We start from the raw sequence: 12993 nt of genomic DNA, 5'->3' as shown, positions 1-12993 counted from the left end.
CGAAAAATACCAAAACGCGTAAAGAAGAACAAAAATAATAAAAATAAAAAGAAACCTAAAACAAATCTAAATACAAGTCCCCGGCACCGGCGCCAAAAATTGATGTAGTTTTGAAAGTGGTAGTACAGTTCGTTCAACTCGGACTTGATAAGACTGGATTAAGACTTCAAAATAAAAACAAAGAAAATATATATACAAAAGTTGTCACAATATCGAGAGAAACTGGGACTCAGGATTCCACCAAACTCATAACATAAGGTTCATATGTTAATTCTTTAAATAATTATAGATCAATAAATAAAGACATGGACTCTTTTGCCAAGGCAGATTCTCAAAACATTAGTTGTAAATCCTAAGCATGGGACATCAAAAAATCTAGGCAAGCATGACCCATCAAACGAGATGACAACTAATTAATCAAAATCATGAATCAATTTAAAATAGTGCAAAAGTCATATAAGAATTAAATATAATTACCCATGTATGATATTAGGCTTCCTCCGTCATCCCAATATTGGGTTTTACCTCTTCATGGTGAAAACATGCTCAAAATATTTATTCATGACTCCAACGTGTTTGAATAGAGTGAAAATACAAGAAAAAGATAAAACAGATCAACTGCAATGTTTATAAGCGTTACAGACAGTCTGTTATAAAGGACTACAGAGAATATAAGACTGCCTTCTAAACGATATTTATTTGCTGCAGTAACTAAACTACACCTCTCTGCGACTGACTTAGGGCGTCAGTTCTTCTTCTTCTTCTTCCTCCTCTTCCCTGAAAGTGCAGAAACGACTCTGCAACTTTCTTTCTCCGAGCAAAGACCTTCGTTGGCTCTCCCGTGCCTCTCTAACTTCACCCCAAAGTCTCTACCCCTTCCTTGACCTCCCAACTGGCTATATATACACACCAGGCTAAGAAAATCTTCAAAATATCTTTTTTTTTTCTTTTATCGGAAGTCTAGGACTTTTCTTTCCTTTTTTCTTCCCTTTCAACGCGTCTTCTGTCTTTCCAAAACTTCCCAAATACCCTATAAAGATTAATACAAATCTAACAGAATATATGGTTCATTACTGCACGAAACTTCCAAGAATACAACCAACAGAGTCCGAGTTAACCTGTATTCCCTGTTTAATCGAAATATACGTAGAAACATTCTTTCTTTCAAAACAAACTCTCTTACCAACCCTGTTTCGATGTACCGTATCATTCCAAAACCAAATTTTAGACAACTAATGAGAAAATATCGTTTAAATCAAGACCAGATAATTCCGCTGCTAAGAAAAATTCTGAGAACTCTCCACATGTCCTGTTTTGCTTCGGACCATTATCCAATCCAATTCGGTCCATTTGATAAACTATACCAACATTTTTTGGCCCAATCCAATCCATTCCAACACAACTCAGCCATTGAATCTCTCTCTAGCACGCCCAAAAATCGAGCCTTAATCTGTTCTTTGCTGCCAAAACTTTCCCGCCAAATTTGAGGATTTGAATTGTTGAAGTTGACCTCCCCTTATCCAGACCAGGAGTGTGAATAACAGGTGAGGTGTAAATAGAAATTAGGGTACCCTTAGTAATTGAGGTACCCCTTATCCAAACTGAGAGTCCGAATAGTAATTTTCTCCTACGAGCGCAAATACCACTTTTCGAGCCAATTTCGCTGCAAAAGCTTATTTCTCCAAAAACACCTACAAAGATATAAAAAGCCGTAATAAATACGAAATCGAGCACTAACAATATATACAATTGAGATTATATAAGACACAAAAATGTGCCTATCAGAGCCTCCCTGAAGACATCATCATAAACATCTTAACAAGGTTGCCGCTAAGATCTCTAATAAGATTCAGGTGTGTATGTAAATCTTGGACTAATAATCTCTTTACAAACCCAAATTTTGTTAAGCTACAATTTGAACATTCTTTTAAACATCATAATCCTGGTATCTTAATTGACCACACCGATGCCAACATCTGTTACGTAGATTATGATTCGGTATCATCAGCAGTATCTAGTCAGGTTATTCAGATGGATTATCCGGTGGAATATAAAAAATTTCAAATTCTAGATGTGTGTAATGGGTTGATATGCTACAGAACAATGAATAAAGATATTATCATCTGGAACCCATATACCAAAGTCTACAAGAAACTACCAGATCCACCAGAATCAACAAGTTTATATCCCAAGTATCCCATGATTCAGTATGGATTCGGATAGGATGTGAAATCGGAGGATTATAAGTTTGCAAGAATTGTCAATCATCAATCTAGGTACAGTGAATTGGGCGTTTTTTCATTTCGAACCAATGCATGGAAGATTATGGTGGACAACCCCTTTTTATATCCATTTGGGCAACTAGTACTTCTCAATGGAATTTTTCATTGGGTAGAAAGTCCCACTTACTACTCTGGATTGCCAAGAGGAATAGCTTCTTTTGATCTTGTAAGCGAGACATTCAAAGAAATCCAACTACCACAAGAGTTATTAGACAGGCGTAAATTTTCTGTGTTAAATTTGTGGCTTTTTGAAGGTTGCCTCTACCTGATTGGTAGCATGTATATGGTTGGTGTTGAGGTGTGGACGATGAAACAGTATGGCGTTAAAGAGTCTTGGACTAAAATGTTGGTAGTTGATGGCGATACATTTGGAGTTGGGTATATTGACTTGAAAAACTCTCTCGGGAATGGTGTGATTCTGGTTCAGGCAGACCATCTATTTCCTTTCCTATATGATCTCAACAAGGAAGAAGCTAGACAACTTAAAATCGATGGCATTAAGCCACCGTTCTTCACATGGGCTTTCTTAGGGAGCTTAATATCACCTACTTTTGGTACTTGTTTGGAGGCACAATAGGATGCAAGATGCTTAAGAAGGATAAAGAACCAGAGGTGAATATTTCTAGTAAACTACTCCAATTTCAATTAGTTTATAATCTTCTTATGTCATTATAATTCTTTGCAACTTCATTAAGGTCAAACTCAACTACAAAGTTTATTTTGCACATTCGTCAAGTTTTTGTTTTATTTTTAGTGTTTTTTGAATGTGTATGTACCAGCTTCAAGAATATAAGTATTTTTGTTTTATTTTGAGTGTTTTTTGATTGGATTAGGTCTGTAGAAAGTCTTGTAACTCTTTGGTGCTATTGAGAGTCTGGGTCTGGCCGAAATATTAGGTGAGATGCTCATACTCATATTCTCTCTAGTACTATTATTGTCAAGAATATAAGTATGAGTGTCTCATCCTTAAACAGTAGTGGACTCATTAGGCCCTACAATAACTCGTGGAGTCCGTTTACAGTCATCCTTAAACAGTAAAGGACTCCAAGTATTACTGTGATTGATAATGTGGTGGTGGATGGAAATTTGGGGAAGTCTGTATGGTCCCTCGCTGTCATCCCCAGAGTTCAGGTTGTATTTTGAAGTTTATGGTATTCTACTGTTTCATCAAAGTTAGTGTCTGAAATGCTGATGTATCTCCTATCCATGTTGTTGTTTTATTAGAAATGTTTAGTTTGGTTAGGTTCACATTGTGCAAAAGACTGGTTAAACATGATAGATTAGCCCTGGTCTGAGCTATGCGCATCCATTAGCTGGCACATATGGAAAGTTAGATTTAGACTTTGAGTGTTTCAACATAACCACACAGCCTTACAACCCTTGTCTGTAATCCTAAAGAAAGAAAACCTTAGCTATAAGCCTATAACATGTTTGTGCCTCTTACTTCAATATTCTCTAAAGCAGGTGTGGATTTGTTTCTTGTTGGTGAAGGAGAACAGTTTCAACAAACACCGGCTTATGGCGCAGAATGACATTTTTGGAGGAAGGCATATCTTTAGGAGCTTTAGCAGCAGCGATGTGGGCATCTTTTGAGATTGAAGACAGCAAACTTAACAGACCAAACGATTCAGAAGGGAGAATCATATACCAGAATTCTCTACCTACTTGTACAACTAGTACTATTTTGGATCTTTATGGTATTGTATTTCCCTAATGCCCTGATGAGCTACCAAAACTCAAGTACCTTGCTAAAACCTGTACGCAGGAAACAATGTGAACTAGTTGGGAATGAGCCTCATTGTCAAACAGTCGTAGTGTTTGTGTCACAAATCACAATAGTGTTACAACTTTAAGGCACTGCCTCCCCGTTTCATCTAGGGCTTTCATTGTAAATTCAAAAGTTTGTTGGACTTTTCTGGTAAAAGTTGGGCCATCCAACACAAGAATTTCAAATTTCTCCTTATGCACGAACCGTGAGGGGTACAAATTTATTTTCCCAACTGGGATGTGTTTATAAGGGGTGTCTAATAGGTTTGCAATGAATGTGTACCCTTAAACAGTTTATATTACTAAATTGCCCTTATCCTTTTAAACACCAAAAATCAAAATCGGTTTTAATCTTAAACATCTTCTCTTCTTCTCTGGCCGATACCCTCTTGCGAAACCGTCGACGAAAAAATTTCATCCTAAAAGTTAACCGTCGATTCGTGAAAATTTGATCATCGCTCAACCAGAACTATAAAATGACACGCACAAAGAGACCTTCAGTGGACAATCACTTTAAATTTTCTTGTAATTTATCAATTGAAGAACAAGAAGAAGTTGAAGGATTTGAAACAAAAATTAAACCGAATGAAGAACCAACTCCTGAAATGAGGATCATAATGTATTTTATATAAACATTCTCTTATTTTATTGTATTTGATTGATAGAATATTAATTCATAAAGAACTAACTAGAGTTTTTTTGTGTTTTACAGAATGATGTTCGGCTGATAAGTGAGACGGATTATCAGCCGAACTGTTCATTGTTCTTCGTCCTGAAAGTGCTTATGAACAGTTCAGATGATAATTCATTTCTAAGCGATTATCATCGATAGCCGAACTTTCTACTCCCCCTGTCCTAAAATTTCTGCCCTCTATTCTATTTTTGTCTGTCCTAAAATACTGGCCTATTTCTGTTTATAGTCATATTTTTTGGTCAAACTCTCACATATACCCTTTAGCTTTTATTAATTATAAGATTATTTTTGGATATAACCAACCTACAATCTTAAATAATATCTTCACCAATAGAAACAAATCTACTAAATCAGTCCATAAAGATTTTTATTTTTATCTTCTATTTAAACATTTCTATAAATAATAAAATTACTAAGTATGTATTTTTCTTACATACTCCATAATCCATATACTCCTTTTAATTTTTGGTACACTCCTCTGGTCTCGTTAATTTCTTGACTTAGTCAAAGCGGACTAATAATTTAGGACGGAGGGAGTAGTATTTATATAAAACTCATTGAAGTTGTAAAGTTCGTCTGATTCGAAAGTTGAATTATTAGTCGAACCTGAAACTATTTTTCTAGGTTCTATAAATAAGTCATGTTCGACTGATTCGATAGTTTGTTTATAAGCCAAGCTTGTAATTTAAAATGGTTCGCCTAGTTCATTATTTGGTTTATAAGTTGAACCTCTAACTTGATTTTCTTCTAAAAATTGATGCGTGTCGCTTTAGGGCTTTGGATGTCTTCTTTATGATATGAAAGATAAGGTGAATGATAGAATGTGGTGTAGAGAGATGATAAAGATTGAAAGATCTCTTCTTAGGGATTTGAATGTCTTCTTATATAGAGATCCCAAAGTTACGGTTTATAATCGTTCAGGGCCGTATTTCCTTAAGATAGAAGTCAATTTCACGTCCAAATATGTCTCAGAACAGTGTCAGGCTCGGCTAATACCTTGTAACCTTTCCCGGCCGAACTTGACAATTGAAATTTACCTCATGTGGTTATCAGGTTCGACTGACTCGATTAAATCAGTTTCAAGATAAAGATGTCTCTATGAAAAACTTTGAATATGTTGATTTGTAGGATCCAGGTTCGACTGACTCGTGCTGATGAGTTATCAGCCAAACTTCTTTATGTAGACTCAAACCTTTCGATCTTGTTTTAGTTATAACTTCTTTGTTCGATATTGAAATGACCTCATTCTTTTTACGCTGTCTTCGTCTTTTCATTCCCTTGAAGATGACAATAATATCTCCTTGATTTGAATGAGTTGAATTTGGACCTTGGTATTCTCCATTAGTAGACTTCACTTTCTTAACACTTTTACAATCATTTCCACTTCTTTTAATTGATCCATCCTATCAAAGGCTGCACAATAGGGGAAAAAAACGTAATAAAAAATAATATGCAAGAGTAATAGTTAAAGCAAGTATTGAATTGACACTCTAAACATGTACATTATGGACCTATCAAACATTCAGAAACATGTTCGGCTGATTAAGGAAACACTCTCATTAAACGAACTTTTAACTTGTAAATTTGTGTGAAACATACAAAATAGATGTTCGACTGATAGATGTGTGTTACGAATGAGCCGAACTGTTCATCTATGTAACATACCAGTAAGGTTTGGCTAGTAGCTAATAGTCGCACCGTTCATTAGTTGGTTCGGCTAATAATACTTAGCCGAACCCAACACTGGGCAACCAAACGTCTTGTAAATATTCAATATTTTGAGTAATTCAACATACAAAATGTACATTAAGCATCATCTAGAAGTGTGCATGTTTACTATTAGCATAAGGTTCTTCATCGATGTATCCATTTTCGGGATTTGGTTTGTGTTTGAGGTTGAGTATGAGATTGAATTTGGGTAAAATCATCCTCATAATCTAAATAATCATCCATATTTGGATGATTGTTGTAATTGATGTGCATTTTTTGAGCTTTATGAGATTGTAGATGGTAAAATTTGGATAATTGGTAAAAGTGTCATTTCAATATTTTAGGAAAAACTCATCTCTCACGGGAGAGATTTATCCCTTGGTCCTCTAGGAATTCATAGCCACGATTTCTAGTATACGTCCCTATTATGAACTAGAACATCCACAATTATGATGCCATGATACCTAGTATACATCCTCGACGACATACTGCTGGTCATGTAGGCTCTCTAGATTCGTAAAAACGTTCACGACAGACTTATGACCCAGAGTGGAGACATACATGTCTCCTGTAAGAACGAATCACCCTATTTGAGATCAATGACTGATTCTTAATACATTATCGCGAGATACACTGGTCATGTCTACTCTAGGGTCTGACTCGACTTACTGAGGCTTCAGAATAATTTCTAGGACATCCCCGCGAGATACGCTGGTTATTCTGCCTCTGGACACTTTCAACAAACTCCTAAAACATCCTTTTGAGATACACTGGTCATGTCGAACCCATTATATGGACACAATCCTAACACATCTTTGAAAGACACGCTAGTCAAAGACAAATGAGTCGAAGTCTCACAGAGACATTATTATGCACGCAAGCCTCCCTTCCTCTTCTGAACATGTCCTAACTGACTTCAGAGAGACTCAGTCACGTCGGCCAAGTCTTAGACAGACCGAGCCACGTCAACTGAATTTCATACAGATTCAGTCGTGTCGGCCAAGTCTTGGACGATGTCAGTCTCGTCAGCCAAATATCATACGTCCTCAGTACCGTCAGCCAAATCTCAGATAGCCTCAGTCGTGTTATCCAAGCCTTAGATGGCCTTATCCGAGCTGAGCCATCTCGTCTGAAGAGTCTTATACCGATGCAAGACTCAAGCACAAACCTCACTTAAGGCTGAAGCTTATTTCTCAGCGTCTCAAAACACACTCACGACTAGTAAATTGGACGTGAACTGTACATGTTTATCCAAAAACGTGGATAATCTCCCTTGAGCTATGCATGCTCAGCAAAGGGACCTATAAGAAATAATATGGTTTCCACGTGACATATGTGACCGGCCATGATAGAGGGATCTCAACCTCAGCTCATCTCACACTCTACACACAACTTCTAAGGTATTCCATGCCTTTTCACGTGACTCATCCTAGTCATTCTCACAAATCATATTTATCTCTCTCAACACTCATTACAAAGGCTGACTCATCTTCACATAAATGAGGAGATATCAGTTAAGGTTTTGGTCTGGCGATCTATGACACGTGTGAGAAATACCCAGCCTATTTCTCACCGCAAAAGAGAGTAAAGGCGGTGGAATAACGAGATAAACTCAGCCTAGTTTATATCTATCTATTCCTGAAGAGACGGTAGAAGTGCTTTACACATCAAGAAATCTCTATCTTCACTGACCTGAGATTAGAGAATTGATCTATAAATATGTCATCTATTTCTCCAAGCTAACACACAACTTTCTCAAAAACTCTCAGAGCAATTCTTCTTCAAACCTTAGAATATTTTGATCTCTCTCTTCATATGCTTCCCTCCCTAAGATCAGCCCTAAACCTCTTATGTGACTGAAGCATCCTTTGAACGGTCACTGTGCGTGGTTAGGCGAACACTGTTCATGCTCAACCTCCCATAACTCACTTTTAGAAACCATAGAATCCCGCTTTAGCCTCTCACTAATTTTAGGTAACTACGTTTTGGCGACCACATTGGGAGATTGTTCACTCACTTACAGATCTTAGTCATGGTCCCTTTTAGGAAGGAAGTCGATTCCACCAATCTAGACGCAAAAATGTTTCATTGATTCAGTCTCTGTAAATCCATTATATATTTAACTGATAGAGTTATCCCTACTAGCAGTTTTATCTCTCAGACGAGTGTTTGACCTTAGTGAATAGGTTAGTGCTTCCCGGATCACCTAGATCTCTCCCTAAAACGCGCCAATAACCTTTTCCCATGAAACTCTAATATTAATCCTTGAAAACGTTGAGTAAGGACCAAGGCGAGATGGAGCAGTCGGGAAATTCATAAGTTATTTCATTATAGCTTTATGTGTTAGGGTCCCTGCAGCTGTAGATAGTTGCTCCTTTAGGAAGCCACAGGCATTAGAGTGATTCGGCAAACTAAGTAGCTTTAAGGTCTCCCATATAATGAGGATAAAGTAAATAGTCTCCTCGAGAGCATCAACAAAATCTTGCAAAATCTCAGATCGATATCCAGACTTATCTGAAAATACCTTTAAAATTACAAGTAGGGATAGATCCAACAAATCTAGATCGAGTACACGTTCCAAAATAAGGAGTACTAAAACTGCTAAGAATAGCACGGACAAATCCAGTCTGTTTGCAATCGACCTCACCGGAGAAGATGAAGCTCGTTATGAATGCGACAGAGCAAATGAGCAACCATCCAGCCGACCTCATCGCTCTCAAGGATCAGATGACGATCTAAACTTGAAGATTCCGAAGAATTTTGGGCCAAATTTAGGTAACGCTTGGTGGTTCAACCGAGCAATGCTCTAATATCGCCACATCCATCTTTCTAGTAGAAACTTATTTTGGATCAAATGGTCTAGGTATCATCCTGAATGTAGTTGCAACATAAAGTTTTTCCGCCTTCTAGCCTCATTTGACTCTTCATCCAATTGACGCAAAATGTATAAATACGTTTTTTTCTCTTCTTCTATATGGTTTTATCCTTTTCTGTATCTTCTTTTGAAGAATTAAAGTCAGGATTCATGGTTGAAAAATAAAATTGATTGAAATTGAGAGGAAATAGACGTAGTAAAAAAGTGATGTGATTTGGTATGAGATAATTAAGTAATTTTTATAGCAAAAAAAATAGTAGTTATAAGTTACCATTGGAAAACTAGTTGTTGGCGGCGAAACAAGAATCACCAATGTTTTAATATAAGCCACCCGATGATGAACTAAAAATGATGGCGGCCTAAACGAAACATCCTATCAATATGGATAAACTCTCGCTTAAGTCGAGCAAGCTCTTCTCTATCATCCTCTGCCTGCGCTAGCTGGGACAGATGATCGGACTGCCACTCGATCATCCCATCCTTCTGAGATCAGAGCATATTGATCTCATCTGAGCGAGCTACAACTACCTACTTATCTATATCTAACATCGCACGAAGCTCAACAATGCGATCTTGGTGAACATCCACATCAGTCTGAAGTTGCTTATTCTCATTCTCCAGGGAATCAAATTTGCACTGAATAGAGCTCACATCGAGCTTTAGGTTGCAAAGTTCCCCATCATGCTTATGACCAATATTATCTATCTTCTCCTCCAAACGTTTGACGGTGGCTACGAATAGAGGGACTAATTCAGAACTCTAGTACCTACTACGGAGTCAAAAAACTCAGGCACAAGAGAGAATAAATACCTTACAACTCCTTCTTATCATGGCCAAAGGACAAGGCCTCCTGCTTAGCCATCTCCACAGCGAGACGCAGTTGCTGGTTATCATGCTCCACAGCTCTGGCTCGCCTCCTAGCAACAGGAGTCTCAGACAACATGTCCAGGAGTCTCAGATTGTTGCTCTAGTAAATCAGACAACATCACCAGTTAGACTGAGGCACTAACAAAGACATACTATCAAAAACATAGTCAAGTGTTAATACATACCTCCTGCACAAGCTGATGCTGAGCGGACTTATCCAAGGAAGTTAGGATACGAGCTTTCTCGACGTCGCTCAGTCGAGCATACTGATCCGAGCATAATATTACCATAGCCTCGGATCCTCCACCAAAAACGGTGGGAGACGAACTAGAAGGAACTTGTCGGAGAAGAAGAAATTCACCAGTAAAAGAACTTGGTACACCAGTACCAACACCAACACCAATTTAAACACCAGTAACAACACCAGCACTTCCAATCCGAGCACCTCCATTAGAGGGAACACCCTTATCAGTGAGATTACTCTCCTGGGGCATCCCCACCTCCGATATGGTAGCAGTGCCATCAAGATTGGCGGATTCATACAACAATTCTTGATCAACATCATCAAAAAATCCTTCACCAAGGTCCATCATCTCATTCTCACCAAAAAGAGCACCAATATCAACATCCAAAGCATGTTCTGCAACCTCCACATGAGCAGTAGATGGGCCAGAACCATCAGCAACCCTCATCCTCTATCAAAAAATGGTATCAAATGCTAAAGAATAAAACAGGGGCAAGGTATATATATACGTTAAAACATTAAGATAATATGTTCTACCTTAGCATCCCCAATAGCTCAGACGGTTTGCGATGGACACCTACGAGGAATAACATATCTAAGCTCCCATGGCCTATAAGGCGGCAGATAGTTATGCATCTCGGGAAGCTCAAAAAAAAAACGTTGCCAAGCTCGTCCCAGCCATAAAAATAAGGACCCACAACACTAAGAGGAACTAAGAACCACTTTGGGTCCTGTGTCTTACGAATGATGAAATTACAGGGATGAGGAGGATCCATATCGGACATGAGCACATGACCCTTCAGAGTTCAGCGGTACCTAGAAATGCCCACCCCGAAGCCATCAAACTTATCGGACTGCTGACACCAGTAATTCTCCACGAAGTTTGCAGGAGTATACAGATCCCTTAAAGAAGGATCAAACTCGTTCAACTCATGCTCAGTAACCTTACCTTTGCATGGCCGAGCAGTTTCACGGACGATAGGTAAAAATTACTGTTAGGTTGAAATACTACTCGCTGAGGATCAAGCCGACAGAGCACCTCGTACTAGAAAGAATCCAGTGAAAAATACAAAGGAAGACGAAGCCCAGCATCTAGTTGACCCGCTGTCACGATAATCTTGTTGGGACCACAAGGATTATCTTCCAAGAACTTTTTAGTCAAAACTCCGGCTTGACCGACCCGACTGGCAAAAGTGATTTCAAATCTCTGGAGACGATGCTTAGCCTTCACCATCTCTAAATACGCAACATCAGACATGCCGGAAGAACGACTGGTACATGGAGTTCTCGCATGTCTCTTCTCAGCACTATAAAGTGTGAACATATGAAAAGAATCAGAACTTCTACTGATGAAAAACCGGCGAAAACATCAAGAAAAAGACGGAGACGAAAATGGAGATCCCTAAGGAACTTTACAGTTGAAAAACAATGGAGAGAATCATTGATTAAAGTAACCTTAAAAAGGAATAAGAATGAGAAAAATCCCTTACCGTCTTGAAGCACGCGATAGAGAATCCCTCCCAGACATGATGACTTTCTTTATAGCAGACAAAGAGTCAAGAAGAAACAACAAAAGACAGGGAAGAAAGAGAACAAAAGTTCTGAACTCTGTAAAAAGGGAGAAGAAAATAAAAACATGATTTTTCTATCCTAGGAAGATTATATAGGAGATATAACTTCTTAGACAGCGAACCGGCATCCCCAATTAACAAGTGAAAAACACATTAAAGGCGACGACGTGGCGAAAAACACGGGGCAGTTACGAGGTTTTCTTCCCATCATGCCCTTGGAAAGTTATAAAGAAAAGAAGCAAATTCTGAGGGTAAAATACCCGATCACCATGTGTCAACATCTCAAAAGATGGTTTCATGATAAGGTGATGAAATAGAAGTATCGAATCATACTCTAAAAGGTGATTTCGTCTAAATCGAGATGCCTGCTACAACGTTACATGAATGACGCGTGTGAGGAGTGGTCTAATCAACTCATACGGTCAAGTCTAAAAAGAAGGAACGCATTTAATGATTGATCAGAAGAGGCCTGGGAGAATCTACATCACTTCAGAAGGCTCGAACGATCTATACTATAACCCAAGAATGATGCAGCACGAGATTCTACAAGGAACAGCGACACGAGTACACAAAAGACGAGATAACTCGGAAGGAGAACCAAGCAGGGCATCACGAGGGATAGTATAAAGCTCGTCCGAAGTAATGAGAAGATGTACAATAGCCCGGCGAGATCAAACCATACCTCCACGAGTCTAACTTGCCTATAAATACCAGTCCATGTAGAAGGAAATGGATATGTAATTTTAGATGGTCTTTCTATTCCTGAGAGAGATCTAGAGAAAGAGAGAGTGATAAATCTAAGTGATATTTGTAGCTCTTTCAAGGGTAAGACCTTAATCAATAAATAAAACATCTACTTTCCCGTGGACGTAGGTCTTCATGGCCGAACCAAGTTATATGCTTGTGTTAATCTTTACTTTTATGTTCTTTACGTCTTGTGTATCTTTGAATCTTGAATGTTAGTAGTTTTATAGCCTTTAGAT

The 12993-nt window shown here is 38.2% G+C and overlaps 1 protein-coding gene across 1 annotated transcript; it reads left to right on the top strand.

Annotated features, from left to right (window-relative positions):
- Positions 1 to 2325: 2325 nt before the first annotated feature.
- LOC113287313 (F-box/kelch-repeat protein At3g06240-like) lies at positions 2326 to 2859 on the top strand. Its single transcript, XM_026536062.1, has one exon. It carries the CDS (start codon positions 2326 to 2328, stop codon positions 2857 to 2859), a length of 534 nt encoding a protein of 177 aa, XP_026391847.1.
- The last annotated feature ends 10134 nt before the right edge of the window (positions 2860 to 12993 follow it).

Source organism: Papaver somniferum, chromosome 1 (assembly GCF_003573695.1).
Source record: "Papaver somniferum cultivar HN1 chromosome 1, ASM357369v1, whole genome shotgun sequence".
NCBI lineage: Eukaryota > Viridiplantae > Streptophyta > Magnoliopsida > Ranunculales > Papaveraceae > Papaver > Papaver somniferum.
Note: the sequence above shows the minus strand (reverse complement) of the source record. Positions and strands in the feature narration are given on the sequence as shown.

Excerpts from the sequence above, each read along its gene's own strand:
- LOC113287313 (XM_026536062.1), top strand. The coding sequence starts at position 2,326 with ATGGTGGACAACCCCTTTTTATATCCATTTGGGCAACTAGTACTTCTC.